General features: G+C 38.0%; 1 protein-coding gene across 1 annotated transcript in view; it reads left to right on the plus strand.

The window, feature by feature from the left end:
* DLEC1 (DLEC1 cilia and flagella associated protein) overlaps nt 1-21,498 on the plus strand; it is a 275,413-nt gene that overhangs the window by 110,940 nt on the left and 142,975 nt on the right. The window contains 3 exon segments of the mRNA XM_053715663.1: nt 883-976; nt 10,692-10,822; nt 13,654-13,812. Of these exon segments, the coding sequence (XP_053571638.1) occupies nt 883-976; nt 10,692-10,822; nt 13,654-13,812 (384 nt within the window).

The following is a 21,498-nucleotide window of genomic DNA, read 5'->3' on the forward strand; positions in this document are numbered from 1 at the left end:
AAACAAGAGCATATCAACCACAGAATCACATTTTCCAAACAGCTCAACTTTTTTGTGAAAGGGACATGAAACCCAAAGATTTTCTTTCGTGATTCAGATAGAGAATCCAATTTTAAACAACTTTCTAATTTACTTCTAATATCTAATCTGTTTCATTCTCTTGGTATCATTTGTTCAAGGAGCAGCAATGCACTACTGGTTTCTAACTGAACACATGGGCGAGCCAATCACAATCAGTATATATATATATGCAACCACCAATCAACAGCTAGAACCTAGGTTCTTTGCTGCTTCTGAGCTTGCCTAGATAAACCGTTCAGCAAATGATAACAAGAGAAGGAAGCAAATTAAATAATAAAAGTAAATTGGAAAGTTGTTTAAAATTGTATGCTCTGTCTGAATCATGAAATATTTTTTGGGGGTTTCATGTCCCTTTAAGCCTTCAGATTTATTTGAATAAAAGAGTGAACCTTGAAGGTGGAACAAGTGAAAAGGATGAGTTCAAAATGTGTTTACAGACATTCTAAATCAAAGTGGGAACAAGGGATGTCTTACCTACTAGATAAGACATGCCACTATATCTGCTCAGCCCTACTGAATTTTCCATAGAAATTGAAGGTATATAATATAAGAAACTGCTGTACTATTATTGTTTACCTGCTTTTTAAGTGCAAGCTCCACCCATGCAGAACTAGCTTTTCAATATCTGCTTTAATGTTTCATTGAAATGCCAACATATTGCTCATATATGATATATTAAATCACAGAATACAACTGTTTCATTATATTTTAATATATAGAAGGTTTTACAAATTTTGATTGTAAATATATATATATATATGCACATTTTTATTCTGCAGGAATGTGTTTCTTGTCTTCTAGATGTGGAATAACAGCATAAATTGTGTTCATTATACGTGGGAAAATATTGCATCTGGTCACATCATTCAGATTGAGCCCAGCACTGGATACATCGGTACTGCATGTTGTTTTATGTACATGATAAATTGTGCATGCTTGTTAATAAGGATTATCCTAATTAATTTCTTTAGTGTATCCATATCTTTAACTTGGATTTGTTTTATTATTCTTTTGTGTGTAACTGTAATAATATGATATACAGTCATGATAATAATAAATACCCCATGGCCACAAACAAAAAACACTTTTACTAGACTAAAAGAGACAAAGCACTTATAAGGAAATACCCTGCAAAAGTAAAAAACCTACCTAATTTGCAATCAAACAAAACTCATTGTTATGGTTAAAATTCAAATATATTTAAATTAAGTTTCATAACAATAAAAATCCAAATAAAACAATAAGGCCCAGATTACGAGTTTTGCATTAGAGGCTATGCGGTGCTAACGAGCAGTTTTCACTCACCCTCACTTACATACAGCGCTGGTATTACGGGTTTTTACAAACCCGTCGTTAAAAGTCAAGAAGTGAGTGTTGAGCAAAATTTTGCTCATTACCGCATTCCAATACCAGCTCTGCTTAAGTCAGCGGTGAGTTGGTCATACGTGCTCGTGCACGATTTTCCCATAGGAATCAACGGAGAGAGCCGGCTGAAAAATAGTCTAACACCTGCAAAAAAGCAGCGTAAAACTCAGTAACGCAGCCCCATTGTTTCCTATGGGTAAATAAAATTTATGTCTACACCTAACACCCTAACATGAACCCCGAGTTTAAACACCCCTAGTCTTACACTTATTAACCCTACTCTGCCACCCCCCGACATCGCCGACACCTACATTATAATTATTAACCCCTAATCTGCCGCTCCGGACACCGCCGCCACCTACATTATATGTATTAACCCCTAATCTGCTGCCCCCAACATCGTTGACACCTACATACTATTTCTTAACCCCTAATCTGCCGCCCCCAACATAATAACTACTGACTTTTAAATGTCCCAGGACAGACTCGTAATACCGGCGCTATGGAAGGCCCATAGAAAAGAGACTTTACAAAGTTTACATAAGTCGTTTTCCGGTAAGGCCAAGAAGTGTGCGGTGACCCTAAACCTTCAAGACTCGTAATACCAGCGGGCGTAAAAAAGCAGCGTTAGGACCTCTTAATGCTGCTTTTTTTAACCTAACGCACAACTCGTAATCTAGCCGTAAAGTAGTACAAATAATACTTTACACAAACATCCCGCTCGACTGGATCCACATGGCAGGTTTTCTTACTTATGTGTGATCATATGAAATTAGACTGTTAGTCCTTCATAGACACAGGTGAAATGTGCTAACATGCAAACTATATGCAAATGACCTTAGCAGCACATTTGATAGTCTTTAAATCATGCACAAAAACTGTGAATATCTTTTTCAGATACATTACATACAGATTATTAAAAAGTAGCCAACAAAATACTGTCTGTCAGTTTAGCAGCAAGGTGCTCTTTGTTCTGCAATATTTAGACACTGGCCAATCTTGTTTGCAGTTTTTTTTTTATGACATTAGATAAAGAAGTCTGGTCAGGTAAAAGGAGTTAACAAACTCTCAAACTTCTATAATCTATACCTTAACACAGGATAATTTTATTAGCATAAACAACAGACTCTAGTGCATATAGATGTACAAATGCACATATACGAAATATATATATTGCTTAGACTTATATGTAACATGATCAATCAGTCCCTGTCTTTTCATCTCTTTAATATCCAAAACGATCTAAAACACGATGAAATTGATATAGATATAAAAAAATCAAAATAGCCAAAATCAATATATATATTAAAGAACTTCCACATTTAATATAAAGTCCAGATCAATATAAATGTTATTTTGTTTTGGTATTCTAGAACAGTGGTTCTGAACTCCAGTTCTCAAGTTCCTCTAACATGCCTGATTTTCATGATATCTGAACTAGCACAGGTCTGATCAGTAACCACGGTTACTAACCTGCTCTCATCCATCAGTTGATTATTTTTCTGTGCTCTAGCTAAGATAACATAAAAATCTGGCCTCATAGTGGTACTTGAGGACTGGAGTTGAGAAACAGTGTAGACGCACATGCTCAGAAAATGTAATTTTTTTGTTTTGTTTTTATCTACTACACGAGCAACTAACTCACACTAACTTCAGGTGTGTGGATATCTCAACCGCATTAACTTCTTCTCCATATAGACTTTAATGGAGCACGCTTTAAAAGAAAAAAAAACACATCGTTTGTGCGCTAACCTGACAACGCATTAGACCTACAGTGCTAAACGTGAAGGTAGTTATGAATATTTTACATTCCAATGTTCTTCACATAAAAGAAATTGTTCTTTTTATTTTTAAATATATATTTATATAAATATCTGATGATTTAAAAATATATATATATATTTATCTATACCTATATGAATAGATACAGGTATAGATATATACAGATATATATAGGAATATATGCTTTAAAATACTAAGAACATTTTCTACTATGTGAAGAATATTGGAATGTAAAATATGTACAGTAAATACACATTATTAGATGTTAACATTGAATAAAAATTATCTTTCTTGTTTTAAGGTATTTGAGTTGAAAGGTTCTCCAAAATGTATTTTTGAAAATATACAATCATTTCAAATCTGGTGAATGCAACACACTCCAAAAAAGTTGGGACAGTCGACTGCTTACCACTGTGTAACATCACTTTTCCTTTTAAAAACACTTATTAAGCGTTTGGACTCTGAAGACACCAGTTGGATAAGTTTAGCAAGCATAGTTTTCCCCCATGTATCCATTATGCATGTCTTAACCCCTTAACGACCAAGGACGTGTCAGGCACGTCCTACAAAAGTGTCAGTTAATGACCAAGGACGTGCCTGACACAACCTCTGGGGTTTCAAGCGCTGGAAGCGATCCTGATCTCTTCCAGACGCTTTCAGGGTATTGCAGTGATGCAATACCCTTTTTTTTAGACACTGATGCAGAGAGAGCCAGTGATGGTGGAGATCATTGGTGGGTGGGAGCCATAGCAGGGAGGCGGATGAGTTGCCCATCGCTGGTCTACTTCCTCTTAGGCCGGATGATGGTGCCGGTAGTGGGGGGCAGTGCACGCGTGGGTACATTAGATTTTCTGCCAGTACTTAAGATGGCAATGACAATTGTGAGGTGTGGGAGGGAAGAGAGCTGTTTGAGGGGGGTCAGGGAGGGATCAGGGAGTGGGATGTGTCAGGTGGGAGGCTGATCTATACATTAAAGCTAAAATTAACCCTACAAGCTACCTAATTAACCCCCTAACTGCTGGACATAATACAAGTGTGGTGCGCAGCGGCATTTAGCGGTCTTCTAATTACCAAAAAGCAGTGCCAAAGCCACATATGTCTGCTATTTCTGAACAAAGGGGATCCCAGAGAAGCATTTACAACCATGTGTGCCATGTTTGCACTAACTGTTTGTAAATAATTTCAGTGAGAAACCTAAAATTGTGAAAAATGTAATGAGTTTTGTATTTGATCGCATTTGGCGGTAAAATGGTGGCATGAAATATACCAAAATGGGCCTAGATCAATACTTTGGGTTGTCCACTAAAAAAAAAAAATATATACATGTGAAGTGTTATTCAGGGATTCCTGACAGTTATCAGTGTTCCAATTTAACTGTCGCTAATTTTGAAAAAAAAAATGGTTTGGAAATAACAAAGTGCTACTTGTATTTATTGCCCTATAACTTGCAAAAAAAGCAAAGAACATGTAAACATTGGGTATTTATAAACTCAGGACAAAATTTAGAAACTATTTAGCATGGGTGTTTTTTGGTGGTTTTAGATGTGTAACAGATTTTGGGGGTTAAAGTTAGAAAAAGTGTGTGTTTTTTTTCATTTTTTTCATCATATTTTATAATTTTTTTATAGTAAATTATAAGATATAATGGCGAGAAAAACAGTATATAATATGTGTGGGTACAGTAAATGAGTAAGAGGAAAATTAAAGCTAAACACAAACACCGCAGAAATTTAAAAATAGCCCTGTCCCAAACGGTAAGAAAATTGAAAAATTGTATGGTCACTAAGGGGTTAAGGGATTCAGATAGGGCATGCAATTTTAAGCAACTTTCTAATTTACTCCTAATATCAAATTTTCTTCATTCTCTTGCTATCTTTATTTAAAAAGCAAGAATGTAAGTATAGAAGCCGGCCCATTTTTGGTTCACAACCTGGGTTGTGCTTGCTGATTGCACCCACCAATAAACAAGTGCTGTCCAGGGTACTGAACCAAGAATTGTCTGGCTTCTTAGCTTAAATGTCTAATTTTTCAAACAAAGATAGCAAGAGAACAAAGAGAAATTGATAATAGGAGCAAATTAGAAAGTTGCTTAAAATTGCATGCTCTATTTGAATCATGAAACAATTTGGGTTTAGTATCCCTTTAAGCTGCGCAACTGTATGGGGCCTTCCTTTCCTTATTTTGCGCTTCATAATGTGCCACAGATTCTCAATTGGAGACAGGTCAAGACTGCACGCAGGCCATGCTAGCACCTGCACTCTATGTTTACACAACCACACGCTTGTAATCGCTGTCCTGCTTGAAAATGCAGGGACGTACCTTGAAAAGACGACATCTGTATGGCAGCATATGTTGCTCCAAAATGTATACATATCTTTCTGCATTGATGGTGCCCTCACAGATGTGCAAGTTACCTATGCCATGGGCACTGACCCACCCCCCATACCATGACAGACGCTGGCTTTTGGATCTGACACTGATAACAGCTTGGATGGTCATTTGCCTCTTTGGTCCGGAGAACACAACAGATTTTTTTTCTAAAAACTATTTGAAATGTTGACTTGTCAGACCACAAAATACGATTCCACTGTGCTACTGTCCATCTCAGATGAGACCAAGCCCAGAGCAGTCGGCAGCACTTCTGGACAGTGTTTATGTATGGCTTCTGCTTTGCATAGTAAAGCCTTAACTTGCATCTGTGGATGCAGCGGGCAATGGTGTGGACTAACAAAGGTTTACCAAAGAATTCCCGAGCCCATGTCAGGATATCCATTACAGACTCATGACGGTTTTTGAGACAGTGACGTCTGAGGGATCGGAGATCACGCGCATTCACAAGTGGTTTTCCACCTTGCCCTTTATTCACCGAGATTTGACCAGATTCCTTTAATCTTTTAATTATATTGTGCACTGTAGAAGGTGAAATGCCCAAAATTCTACCGATTTGTCTTTGCGGAATGTTGTTCCCAAAGTGTTGGATTATTCGCTGACGCATCTGTTGGCAGATTGTCGAGCCTCAACCCATCTTTGCTCTTGAAGGACTAGACCTTGTTTAGAGGCTCCTTATATACTGTTATTACATGATTTCCTCACCTGTTTCACATCACCTTCTTATTTCAACTTATCACATCGCTATTAGTCCTAAAATGCCCCCGCCCCAACTTTTTTGGAATGTGTTGCAGTCATCATATTTGAAATAAGTGTATAGTTTCAAAAATTCTTTAAATTCACAAAGTAAAACATCAACTAATGTGTTAATAATGTGTGTTCAGTATAGTACAGGGTGAATTGATTTTTTAAATTACTCTTTTTGTTTTGTTTTTTTACATTTTTTATACTGTCCCAACTTTTTAGCATCTGGGGTTGTATGTGTGTGTGTGTGTGTGTATATATATATATATATATATATATATACAGGGAGTGCAGAATTATTAGGCAAGTTGTATTTTTGAGGATTAATTTTATTATTGAACAACAACCATGTTCTCAATGAACCCAAAAAACTCATTAATATCAAAGCTGAATAGTTTTGGAAGTAGTTTTTAGTTTGTTTTTAGTTATAGCTATTTTAGGGGGATATCTGTGTGTGCAGGTGACTATTACTGTGCATAATTATTAGGCAACTTAACAAAAAACAAATATATACCCATTTCAATTATTTATTTTTACCAGTGAAACCAATATAACATCTCAACATTCACAAATATACATTTCTGACATTCAAAAACAAAACAAAAACAAATCAGTGACCAATATAGCCACCTTTCTTTGCAAGGACACTCAAAAGCCTGCCATCCATGGATTCTTTCAGTGTTTTGATCTGTTCACCATCAACATTGCGTGCAACAGCAACCACAGCCTCCCAGACACTGTTCAGAGAGGTGTACTGTTTTCCCTCCTTGTAAATCTCACATTTGATGATGGACCACAGGTTCTCAATGGGGTTCAGATCAGGTGAACAAGGAGGCCATGTCATTATATTTTCTTCTTTTATACCCTTTCTTGCCAGCCACGCTGTGGAGTACTTGGACGCGTGTGATGGAGCATTGTCCTGCATGAAAATCATGTTTTTCTTGAAGGATGCAGACTTCTTCCTGTACCACTGCTTGAAGAAGGTGTCTTCCAGAAACTGGCAGTAGGACTGGGAGTTGAGCTTGACTCCATCCTCAACCCGAAAAGGCCCCACAAGCTCATCTTTGATGATACCAGCCCAAACCAGTACTCCACCTCCACCTTGCTGGCGTCTGAGTCGGACTGGAGCTCTCTGCCCTTTACCAATCCAGCCACGGGCCCATCCATCTGGCCCATCAAGACTCACTCTCATTTTATCAGTCCATAAAACCTTAGAAAAATCAGTCTTGAGATATTTCTTGGCCCAGTCTTGATGTTTCAGCTTGTGTGTCTTGTTCAGTGGTGGTCGTCTTTCAGCCTTTCTTACCTTGGCCATGTCTCTGAGTATTGCACACCTTGTGCTTTTGGGCACTCCAGTGATGTTGCAGCTCTGAAATATGGCCAAACTGGTGGCAAGTGGCATCTTGGCAGCTGCACGCTTGACTTTTCTCAGTTCATGGGCAGTTATTTTGCGCCTTGGTTTTTCCACACGCTTCTTGCGACCCTGTTGACTATTTTGAATGAAACGCTTGATTGTTCGATGATCACGCTTCAGAAGCTTTGCAATTTTAAGAGTGCTGCATCCCTCTGCAAGATATCTCACTATTTTTGACTTTTCTGAGCCTGTCAAGTCCTTCTTTTGACCCATTTTGCCAAAGGAAAGGAAGTTGCCTAATAATTATGCACACCTGATATAGGGTGTTGTCATTAGACCACACCCCTTCTCATTACAGAGATGCACATCACCTAATATGCTTAATTGGTAGTAGGCTTTCGAGCCTATACAGCTTGGAGTAAGACAACATGCATAAAGAGGATGATGTGGTCAAAATACTCATTTGCCTAATAATTCTGCACTCCCTGTATATATATACTATAATCATATTTGAAACGCATCTGTCGCCAGTTGAGCACGCATCCTTAAAAGAATGTTTAAGTCAAAAGAATCCACCTGGATGCACACGTAAACGCCCGCAAGAAATAAAAAAAAAACACGTAACCGCCCGCACAAAATAATAAAAATACTTAACTGTCCGCACGAAGTATAACAAAAAAACAAACCTCTAGCACAAAGTATTAACAAACACCTAAACTGCCAATCCCCACATCGCAAAATAATAAAGTAATTAACCCCTAATCCGCAAATTAAACAATGCTAATAACATAATTAAAATATTAACCCCTAAACCGCCAACCCCCACATCGCAATAAACCTAACTAACCTATTAACCCCTAAACCGCCACCCCCCCACATTGCAATAAACCTAATTAACCTATTAACCCTTGAACCGCCAAACCCCTACATTGCAATAAACCTAATTAACCTATTAACTCCTAAACCACCAACCCCCCACAATGCAAATAACTAATTTAATTACTAAGCCCCCTATCCTAACACTCCCTAAATTAACCCCAATTACATAAACATTAAATTACAAAGAAATAGTCTAAAATTACAGAAACAAATAAACAAAATTATAAAAAATGTAAAAAAATAAACCTAATCCCTATGAAAATAAAAAGCACCCCCCAAAATAAAAACACCCCCTAATCTAAACTACCAATAGCCCTTTAAAGGGCCTTTTGTAGGGCATTGCCCCAAGTTAAACAACAAAATAAAAAAACCTAACACTAAAAAAAACTAAACTACCCATTGCCCCTAAAGTGGCATTTGTATTGGCATTTCCCTTTTAAAGGGCTTTCAGCTCTTTTACTGCCCTTAAAAGGGCATTCAGCTCTTTTACAAGCCCAATAAATCCCTTGTCTTAAAAAAAAAAAAGAAGCCTAGGTCTAACTTCCAAATAGGTACTCACCGTTCCTGAAGTCCGGCGGAGAAGGTCTTCTTCCAGGCGGCTCCATCATCTTCTATCTTCATCCGGAGCGAAGGTGGTGCTGAGTGGAGGTGCGGAGCTGTCTTCCCTGATGCACAGATCCTCAGCGGCGGTTCTTAGCGGCGGTCCTCAGCGGCGTTCTTCATCGGCGGCGGTCCAAAGCGGCATGGAGGCTCCTATTCATGCGATCGTCTGCCGCACACTAAAGATTAAATGCAAGGTACCCCATATTTTTTGGGGTACCTTGCATTCCTATTGGCTGAAATTTTTAAATCAGCCAATAGGCTGAGAGCTACTGAATTCTTATTGGCTGATTTGAACATCCAATAGGATTTCAGTAGCTCTAATCTTATTGGCTGATTTCAAAATAGGCCAATAGGAATGTAAGGTACCCCAAAATGAATGCGGTACCTTGCATTCAATTTTCAGGGTATGAAGGAGATCGGATGAAGAGGAGCCTCCACACTGCTTTGGACCGCCGGCGCTGAGAACCGGATCCACGCATCGGCAAGGCTGCTCCGCATTTCCGCTCCACGTCGCCTCCGCTCCAGATAAAGATATAAGATGATGGAGCCCACTGGAAGAATACTGGCGGACTTCAGGAATGGTGAGTACCGATTTGGGGCTTAGTCTTAGGCTTTTTTTAATTTTTTGGAGTGGCTTTTTTTAGGTTAGGGTTTTTTGGGCTGTAAAAGAGCTGATTTCCCTTTTAAGGGCAGTAAAAGAGCTGAATGCCCTTTTAAGGGCAATGCCCATACAAATGCCCCTTTAGGGGCAATGGGTAGCTTAGGTTTTTTTAGACTTAGTTTTTTATTTTGGGGGGGTTTGTTGAGTGGGGAGGTTTTACTGTCAGGTGGTACTTTGTAATTTTTACATCTAAAAGAGCTGATTTCTTTAGGGCAATGTCCTATAAAAGGCCTTTTTAAGGGCTATTGGTAGTTTATTGATAGATTACGTTTTTTGTTTTTTTTTGGTGGGGCAACTGCGTATAGAGATCCCCAAAGCAGGCACATCATCAAAACAGGGATTTGTATCCAAACAAGCCTTTAATGCTAAAGCAAAAAGCCTAGGCATGCCTAAGCATGCACTGGTATTACACAGTGGAGCGCTATTATGGTTTTTTTCAAAGCAATATATAGCGATTCACTTGTAATCTGACCCTTAATCTGTATTTTAACTAGTTTATCTTATATGCAAATGAAACACCAGAGCTGTGTTAAACAAGTACAGTCTACTATATGATGTGCCCTGTTATATCTTTAAATTATACTGTGGTTCCCAGGCAAGTTGTTTTTCTGCCCATGTTTGTGGGGTGCAGGCAGCATATTATGAATTTAAGATTGCTTGTGCAGCCCCCCCCCCCCCCCACGGAAACTGCTTGTGCATCCCCCCCTTGATAGTCCTTAGTGAATAAGTATTTTTTTTGTGTAAATTTTCTGTGATGTACATCTCTGATATGTTGTATTTGTTGAAAAAGTGACAAAGATTTATTTAGATATTTTTTTTTTAAATATGTTACAGAGCCAAATACATTCTGTGAATTTGAGTTGTGCGTCACTGGAGGTCAGAGTGGATTTATCAGCCAGAAAGTAAACTGTTATATCCGACATTCCCCAGAGCCAATTGTGTTACATATGGAAGCTACTTTTAAGGTTTGTGCCTTTCTAAAAATAAATTTGAAACTAGTTTGTTCATCATGCAGTTAAATATTTGTATTATTTTTTATTATGATAATAATTCTTGTTATAATACCTAACACGTTACACAGAGAAGACAGTGAAAATGTACATATAATACATTATCACTTTAACCCTTTGAGTGCTAGCGACGGCTCTGAGCCGTTGCAGAGTTTCCCATTCAGGTGCTAACGACGGCTCAGAGCCGTCGCTAGCACTCTCCCACCTTGAGGGAGACCTGGGGGCTCCCACCCGCTCCTACCCCGGCGATCAGGCCTGTTTAGTGACAGGCATCACCGGGTCTTCACGTTTTGCGCCGTGACGTCACGCGCAATGACGTGATGACGTCACCGTGCAACTTTATTGAAAAATGACAATAATAGGGAAAGGGGGCATTCTGTTTAGAAGCCTGTATCTCAGGCATCTAAGCAGCTACAGACCCCCAAGACCCACTGCAATCGCATAACCTTTCCAACGTTGTAAGTCTTAGGGATCTGGAAAAAAAAGAGAAAAAAAAGTTACAAAAAAAAAATATTAAAAAAAATAAATAAATAACTTAAATCAGTTTAGCACCCAGGTGGGAAAGTGCTTAGCACTCAAAGGGTTAAACCACTGGTGGGGCACTTACTCAAGTATAAAAATGCAATACAAGTACATATTTTAAAACCCAAACTTTTTAATTACTGCAGGGCAGCTCAGAGGACCCGGTCAGTGACTGTAGCACTGATCTGGTGCTTCTGCACTTGTGAGTAGTAATTGACTGCTGTATTCTTTATAGAAGTCATTACTACATTACAAAATGTTTATCGATGGGAGAGGTGTACAAATATCTGGATAATGAGTGAATTATAAAAATATTACTATATTATGTAATATTAAATGAAAAATGTAATGCTAGAATTTATATTTTCACTTAAAGGGACAGTCAACACCAGAATTTTTGTTGTTTAAAAAGAAAGATAATCCCTTTATTACCCATTCCCCAGTTTTGCATAACCATCACTTTTATAGAAATACACTTTTTAAATATGTGATTACCATGTATCTAAGCATCTGCAAACTGCCGCCTTGTTTCAGTTGTTTTGACAGACTTGCATTATAGCCAATCAGTGCTCACTCCAGGGTAACTTCATGTGCATGAACTCAATGTTATCTATATGAAACACATTAACTAATGCCCTCTAGTTGTCAAAATGCATTCAGATTAGAGGCAGTCTTCAAGGTCTAAGAAATTAGAATATGAACCTCCTAGGTTTAGCTTTCAACTAAGAATACCAAGAGAACAAAGCTAAATTTGTGATAAAAGTACATTGGAAAGTTGTTTAAAATTACATTCTCTATTTAAATCATGACAGTTTTTTTTGGACTTGACTGTCCCTTTAAATGTGAAAAAGGAGCAAAATTCCTGGTTTGAGCTACCTATTAATGGAAATTTATGAGCCCACTCATACAATACTTACAACTAGTGCAGGTAGATAAATGACTGCACCACCATACACAGGAGCTCAACATTTAGCAAAAGATTCACATTCTTGGGGGTTGGAACACATCATTTTCAGAGGTCCATTAAGACACAATTGATATTTTTTGTGTTTAAATGAGAACTTAAAAAAGTATTGCGTGAATGTACTGTTTTTTTGTTCCCTTTTCTGTATAAGTGCTAACACATGAGTATTAAAAAAAAAAGATAAAAATATTTATGGAACCTTTTGAATATCAACTTAACAGGGAAGTATTCTCGCACCTTAGGTGCTTAATAAGTCCTTTAGTAGTTTTATATTTTGCCATGACTTCACACACAATATACTGTTAGACCATCACAGGTCTAACACAGACCACCATAAACAAAATAAAACGTAAAGTGAAGGTCTATTTAGATGAATCGGTGCCCTGTTTTTAATAATCCTATTAAAAACAAGGGCACTTTAATTCATCAAAATTGACATTTCACTTGTTTTCTTCAAAAATTTACCTTTTAATCCTGACAGTTGCTGCAGCTTTTCCTTCGCCCGTCGCAAGCCCTCTTCGCGCGTCCAAAATGACGAATCCAGCTTCCTCCAATCACAGTGTTGCCTCAGGCCATGATTGGAGGAAGCCGGATTCGTCATTTCTGACGTATGAAGAGGTTTCCGACAGCCGGGGGAAGCGCTGGAGCGGCTGTCAAGATTCAAAGGTAAGTTTTTGAAGAAAACAAGTGAAATGTAATTTTTGATGAATTAAAGTGCCCTTGTTTTTTATAGCATTATTAAAAACCGGGCACCGATTCATCTAAATTGACCTTCATTTTAAGTAAAAATAAGCAGATCAGATATTGCAATCATTTTAAATGTTTTACCTCCTTTCCCAAACTTGCACATCTTTGTGAGGCTCATTATATCTTGCCAATCACATGGCTTATGTATATAGCCCTCAGTATTGTGCACCAGCCCTGAGAGCCAGTGATGTCACTACAGTCACACAATGTTTGCAAGGAGCACCAAATAATGGGGATGCATTGCACTTCTTGTCTACACCATCTAGTCTAGGTACGGGGAAGGAAGCTTTTAACAATGCACATAATTGGGAGCAAACCTCAATTAAAATAGATATGTAAAGGTTCTTTATACTGTGAGTTCCCAGACTAATATTTAGGTAACAAAATTCAAATTAAAGTATTATTTATATAGAATGTGTATCTTTAGTGACCTCTTAACACAATAAGAGATATACACTATGTTCAAAATCAAAGTTTTATTGTTCGGTTAGAACATGATCAGTAAAGCTCTGCAGCAATGTAATCCTCTGATCAGTTTTTTTTTTCTTTCTAGGGGCCAGTTGTTTCTATGGAAGTTCCATCACTTGACTTTGGCCTGATAAAGCTGGGTAATAAATCTATCAGTGTATTCACAATTCAAAACAAGAGTCCATTGCCAGCAAATTGGAGTATGTACGAGAGCAGAGCCTGCCTTGCAGAGACACACAGAGAGGTATAGCTGATGTTTTTCAAGGTGTCAGTGGAAATCATTCACTTATAATACATTGATACCCAAGACCCATATTCTACCATTTATATTTTTCAATGTATCTAACCGTGTCTGTTCTCATAAAAATACTTCGGTTCATGAATTATAAGGTTTTTTTAAACTCACATACCTCATATTTGGCACAGATGAATTTATTTATGCATTTTTCTTTGTACATTATTTGGGGGTTGAAATATAGACACTGATGTGATTATTTTAACAGATATCTAGAAAGCTAACAGCATTATAACTTTTAATGCTGTTGTATAGTAGCTATAAATTATAAAAGGTTAGGTCAGAGTTTACTGGTAATAAGAACAAAAACCTTCCTGTAATGTAATGGTTAGTGTTGGTATTCTGATTTTTTTTTTAATTGATTTTTTTTTATTGAGGTGTGTGAGACATACAAGAATAAAGAACAGGGCTTTACAGGCATGCAACATTATAGACAAGTCACTTCCATACAGGTGCATGATATAACACCATTTCTACACAAACCGACAACATATGCTAAGTTAGTTGTGTACCCAGAACCAGTCTAGGTCCAGCTTTGGATTATAGTATCATCAGTTAGTGGGATGGGAGATACTGAATAGGTTCAAAAATAACACTGTATATAATAGTTTATTGTATTGTGAAGCCTGTGTGAGTTGGACCTCATTTTTACTATTTGTATGGCATTGGGGTAACTATTATGTAGATCCCTTACGGACCAGTTAAGTGAAATCAGTTGTTTTAAATGTTAGTTACATATACAAATCAGGAGCATGGGGAAAGAACAGCTGTCCAGAGCCGCTTGGGTACAAATATCTGGCATCTGGGGTTGGAAGTAGGGAGAGAAAGAAGAAATAAATAAACAAACAAATGGAGAGTTAGGGGCGAAAAAAATAGGTTGTGGTATGTCAATTAGGACTATATGTGAACCGAACCCCTATATGCATTTTAAAGCATTCTATAGCTGCTCTAAAATAAAGGAAAATAGCCTCTCAGTGTTAGTCTGTGCAGGTCAGGAAGTAGATGTTTAAATGAATAAAATTACAACTATAGTAGGAGACAACTAGTGAATAAAAACTTATGTAACAAACATGGAGGAAACTCTAAAGAAATTACTAGTCTGTAGGATAATAGATGGTGTCCTAATAGTAGCTGGTTTAGATATCATAGCTTAGAAAGTCAAGTCATAAACATATAGAATGCTTTTCATAAGAACAATGGAGGTTTTAACTATCGCTGTTATTGCAGCTAACACTGCAGTTTCTTTTCATTTGAGGTACAACATTTTAATGTAAAAGTATAGTTTAATATTAAAGGAGCTCCACAAATCCTACTTATAGAGTTTAAACATTACTCTCTGGTATGATTAAGGAGCAAGTAGAGGGAGCAGTGACATATCATCCTATCAAAGCTACAGTATACTAAATAAAACATAACCTTATAGTAAATCTCAACTATTCATCTGTTCTCAGATAACTAGGAATGTAACGCAAGGAGGAGGATCATATAAACAATGAAAAGTCATTAGTGTCCAGAATAAGACCTGGAGGTTTATCTGGATATGTAGTGGCGTTTAACCCACTCCAGATTTTGAGTAGGTAAGGCAAAATAGAACCAGAATACAGATGTGGCTCCGTAACACTCTTAAGTCCTGTATCTGTGTCACTGGGTAGGCAATAAAGTCCTGGGTAAAATAGCATAATGATCTGCATTCCTCCTCTGGCAGAGCCAATACCCATGCAGGTACCTTCTCCCACCCCCGGTTTGGGGCCATCCATAGTAAGACAGTATGTGACCCAGCGTTAATTGCTCCTGTGGACAGCTTAATTTCTGAGTAGCTGTGAGGAAATATCAGTACTTAAGATCTCAGTGTGTGGCGGTGTACGCACTATCCCTACAGTATCTTGCACAACAGATACTTCACCGTCTCTCATAAAATGTTTTCTAGCTGACTCTGGGGGGATCTCCAAATTCCCCTGTTGCAAAGTCACCCGTGAGTCTTACGGTAGTTGTTTAGCCAGGTCAAATACTGCTAGCAGACTTTGCTTTAGATCAAAAAAGTGGTCATCTAAATGAGATAGCATCATAGCCTCCCCCTTGTCTGTGAACTACATATCCTTGGGAGATTAATGTAGGAGTATATAAGTAGCTACCAGGTAATATTACAAGGCCTGTCACCCTCTACTTGCTTTTGATAGATGTGAAATACAATATATTATTATTGAGCAAGGCAGGTACGGCAGAAACAAGTGCAGGAGAAGTCTGGTTGCAGGTTCAAAACTTGTCCCGTTGCCTTGTCAGTCTGCAACTTGCCCCGTAACGTTAGGGCGGAATATTCCGCTTTAGTAGGCAAGAAGAGGAGGCATAAAATGGTGGCTCAGCTTTTCAATAGTTCAGAGCTGCGTCATACCGGAGCATTGTAACTGAGCTTCCTCACTTTAATCTCCATCACGTAAGCTGGTTTAGGTTCCACTTGATGAAATGTCAAGATAGAGCAGAAGTTAAGTATTGTCTTAGGAGATAATGATTTTTAATAGCTTAATATAGAATTCCTATGGGGAGCTCCATGTAAAAGCGTCCGCTCCACTTGGCAGTTAGCTCCGCCCCCCGGTATTTTGATTTTTTAAATGACACAAAAGTGCATTACTAATACTGGTGGTGCACCAACCGTACATACAAAACCATACCTTTAATGCACAAAATGTTAATTAAAATTATCATGTTTGTCATTTTTTTTAACTCCAAAATTGGTACATTTTGGACACACCCTGTGGTGAGTAGATGCTGATTGGTGCATACATACCACATGCACTTACTTGCCTGCCAATCACATGCACAAAGCATACATACCAAACATGGATGCATATTGTATAGGTCAGAACAAGAGGTTTGTAAAAGGTGCTGATCTCTGAGTTGAAGAAAAAACAAAAAGGCTAAAGAACATATGTTGCAAAATATATTCAAATAGTATAGTGTGGGTCTGCTGCTCCAGTATTCTGCTTTATTTTTATGTCCCTTTAAAACAAAAGTAAATAGAAATATTTTGGACCACGCCTTTTAAATTATTGTCATGTTTCCAAAACTCTTTATTTTACATTGTTATTGCAATGCCCTGTTTGTTTCCTGTAACTTGACTGCTTTTTGGTGAAGATGAGAATCTCAGTACCCTAAGCTTGATGTGCATTTGCAAGGCCACACACCTAAGTATTTTTAAATCAAAGGAATAAAACTTTTCTTTCCTATCGCATGGAGAGTCCACAACGTCATTCCAATTACTAGTGGAATATTCAACTCCTGGCCAGCAGGAGGAGGCAAAGAGCACCCAGCAGAGCTGTTAAGTGTAACTTCCCTTACCAATAATCCCCAGTCATTCTCTTTGCCTTTGTCAATGGAGGATTTGCAAAGTCTGTGTCTGAAGAATTTAATCCTTTTATGGGTACTTTTCCCTGCAAGCAAGGATTGGGATATAGCTGTGTCCACGTCAATCTCTTTAGTAAGAGTAGTGGTGGCTTTTAGCATTGTAACATTTATGCTACCCCTATATAGAAAACCAGGGTTGGTTACTCTGTTTCTTTCTTTTCTCTCCATGTCCCTGCCAGCAGTGGATTGAGGCTGACAGACTGGGAAGTGCTGTGTCTTCTCCACATCAGAAGATCCTGGAGGGTAAGTCAGTTTATATCCTTATTTAAACCCTTCCCTTGGCAGGTTTAACTGTTACTCTCATCAGGGAAAGGGAAGACTTTGAAGGGTGATCAACTGGCACCTCCATTGCCCTCTTAGATGGGTCTGGAAACCTTATTTATATCCCAGGTTGGGGATATCAGTTATTTAGCAGCTTGGATCTACCGGCATCTCCATAAACAGGCTCCAGTTCACTCATTATTGGGTTTTTCCCTCTGACATAACTCAACTACCCTCATAGTTTTGTTTACAGTTAAAAATGACACAGGGGGTTGAGGCTTTTATTTATTTGTGTGGACCTTTAGAATGGAGCATCTACACTCTAGCTCCTTTAGCTGGTATGTTCCTCATTTACAGCAGCGGCACCTCCAGTTTCAGTAGAGGAGGCTATCGCTGACTGTGTTATGCTTATATTTTTATAACATCGATTCGCACCATTATCTGATGCTGCAGCGGCTTCTCCAGCTAGATGAGAGGAGACTTCCGCTGGCCTTTTTTGGAAGATATTCTCTGGGATCAGTGCTATTTTTAGGCAATCGCAATGAGCACCAATACACTTACTGAAAGTTTTCCCCCATGAACCTGCAAGTCCCATATTACGCTCCTGACGCAGCACTCAGTTATGGCACTTGCATAATACGGCGCTGGCTAATGCATGCTTCTTCTCGCTGGTGCACTAAGCTTCAGGTGTTTAGCTTTTGTGTCAGCTCTTTTTTATTAATTGTGGCTATGTACCATTATCCTCATATTAGAAGACCGCTATTGTGGGCGGATACTATGGCGCAGCTAGACAGCCATGTGGTGGAGGAGCCGTAAGCGTTCGCTCTGCTGGATAGGAGGCGTATGGTCTGTTTTTGTCTTCAGAGCCATGAGCGTTGGGCTCTATACAGAATAATTGTGTTTCTTTTGTTCCAACCTTGTCTACATAGTAAGTGAGATCCGCTTCAGTGGACATACATTTCTGTTGGCGCCATTTTGGAAATAGCTTTTCCATTTCCCACTATGGGCCGTGAGGTTTGCGGTTTGAGCACATTTTAGATGTCTTCATCATGTAATGTTAAGTACAATCTCTATGTGAGCCTCATTTAAACCTATTCAGCCTAGACCTTCATAGAGGTTTATTCCCCTCCTAAGGTGTTTTTTCTGTGTACTGATAATACTGCCTCTAGGATATGAGGGATTAGTTTTTTTTATTATGGCAGTGTTTATTATAATAAATCATATAGCCTACAATTTTATTTTTCATGATTTATTTTCTCATACTTAATACTGTGTTTTTACTAGTATTTGTCGCCATCTGGTGGCAATTTATTGCTACTGCATGCTCCTTTATTATATTGTCATGTATTAAGGTGCATTACATTTCCCTCTCATTCTGTGGATACAGCTTGAGGGCCTCTCATATGATTCATCTCTTTCTCTGTTCTATTTAGCAGGGATTCATATAATATCTATACCCACCTACTGGTGATTACAAATTTCTACAGTTTGTGCATTGTAACTGTATGTTTGTTTAAGATTGTCACCATGTTCATGGTTTATCCCTTTCCTTTTTAAGCATAGGTATATACTGGGCATTTTTATCAATATGATGTCCAATTATCCTGTCTCACATTCCTGTATGTTTAAGGGATTATTTCCATCTTCATGGTTTATCCTTATCTTTCTACAGTACGGTTTAATTAGACTATGTTTTAAACATTAGGTCTACTTATACTATCCTTCTTTTCTACAGTAGAATATATGATTACTATGTTATAAGCACTAGAAATGTTTATCTTATCTGTCTGCTGTGCATATTTAAGACTTAAGTAGGGGAATATTAATATTTACATGATTTATTTTCCTCCTACCATGGAAATATCTTTTGGATATTGTTATGTCTTTTGTCGGCTTATATTTCCTGTTGAACATATTATATATATGTCTTAGGGATTATCCATGTTCGTGTTTTATTTATTTTTATTTTTTTCTGCAGTAGAAAAATATATACAGGAAATTGTTATTAATCTGCCCACTTTTGATCAGTGGGTAAGTCTCCAATCTACCAGCTGGATTCTTGTTTTAACCCTATCTATCCTTACAGCTGTGTATTCAGCAATGCTATGGCATTTAGGGGAACTCTGCGTAAAGTAGGATATAGTATATAAGTGAGTCATTATGACTATCTGATTTATAGTATGGGTTTAGGGATTATCAACATTTATTTTATTTGTTTCTATCCTGATTCATTATGATACAGTATAGGTATATACTGTTATTGTTATAAGCATCATAATTGCTTAATTTGCTCAATACATTTTAAATGTATGCTCTAGGGATTCTTAACCTTTTTTTTTGTCCCTTTCCTACTGTAGGTGATTACTAAATTTTGGACTTAGCCTCTATTCCTCAAATCTTATGGGGGTTCGATGGGGCTCTTCTGGCACAAGCCAGATGTTAAGGAATTACGGTGGCATCTGTCCTGGACTATAACTTGGTTCAGGTGCCTTCTTTTCTTTTTGTAAGATGTTATTGTCTATTCTACATTCCCATGGTTGGAAAGTGAATCTGGAGAAGAGTTCCCTGGTGCCAGACACCAGGGTGTGTTTCTTAGGAACGATTACAGATTCTCTGTCTATGAAGATTTTGCTGATGAAGGTCAGAAAATCCTAAACCCTCTGGTGGCTCAGTGGAAAGTCACTGGGCTACAACATTAGACTAGAGTTCAAGACCCCATGGGGGCATGACAGTTCCCCCCTTCCCAATGCTGACCTCTGGGCGGCTTTAGCTTTCTCATAAACATGTAGGTCTTTAAAGCAAATGATAGCTCCGTCAGAGGCATAAACTTCTGACTTCCTGCCTGTCACTTCAGTCCTCAACCTGTCCATCTGTGGCTCAGTGTATGGAAGTAATTGCTCTGATGGTTGCTTCCATGGACATCATTCAGTTTGCTCAGTTCCATCTGAGACCCCTACAGTTATGCATGCTCAGACAATGGAACGGAGACTACTCAGACCTATCGCAGAGGATAGCTCTGGTTTCCCTAACTAGAGTCTCTCTATCTTTGTGGTTTTCACAGGACACCTGTCTCAGGGTACATGCTTCCTAAGACCATCCTGGGGAAGAGTTTGGGGTTCTTTAAAGGCTCAGGGTCTTTGGACTCGAGGAGTATTTTATTCCCATAAACATCTTGGAGTTGAGAGCAATTTACAATGCTGTAGATGGGGTACACTAAGCGCCTGCCTAAAAAGGACCCTGGCTTCGGAAATTGACTCCTAGTAGTCAATAGTATACTAAATTGAATGAGGTGGATACCAAAGCGCCAAAAAAGGCTGGGTCTGAACTACAAAGGCTAAAAGCACAAACTGGTAAAATAAAATTACACTTTAATTACAAACATGCATGGATCCATGTAATAAACAACTTGAAAACAATAAACAATAAAACAAGGTATACAATAAAAATAATAAAAATATTATAATCAGAGACACTGGCCTTTAACCAATGGCTAGTGTGATGAACGCAAAATCTGCTGGTTTCCCAGCTATTGGTAATTAAGGTGTCCTTCGACTAGGTCAAAACTTGCTCAAATGTCTGGTTATGTTTAAGATTGAAACAATTAAACGATAGGGTACAGCAATAATCCTACAGATGTATCTTATAAATTTCTAAAAGTGTATCTTATAATAAATATATATAACTGTCCCAAAAAATATAAAGGTGGGTTTGTCCACAATCCTACAGATGTGTCTGTGAATTAAATTAAATGTGTCGTTGTAGTTGTGGTACGAACGATTAAAAATGACTGTGTGTGTCTATATGTTATAGAATGTGCACAATTGAAGGAAAAAAAAATATAACTATCTCATAAACAATAATCCTTAGGTAGTGAAATACTGCGCAAAACGGCGCTGAAAAACGTGTCTCTGAGTGTGCAAACTGAGTAACACTTATTCAGATAAATCTTACATACAAAAAATGTGATCAAAAAAT

This window comes from Bombina bombina, chromosome 5 (genome assembly GCF_027579735.1).
Source record: "Bombina bombina isolate aBomBom1 chromosome 5, aBomBom1.pri, whole genome shotgun sequence".
Taxonomy (NCBI): Eukaryota; Metazoa; Chordata; class Amphibia; order Anura; family Bombinatoridae; genus Bombina; species Bombina bombina.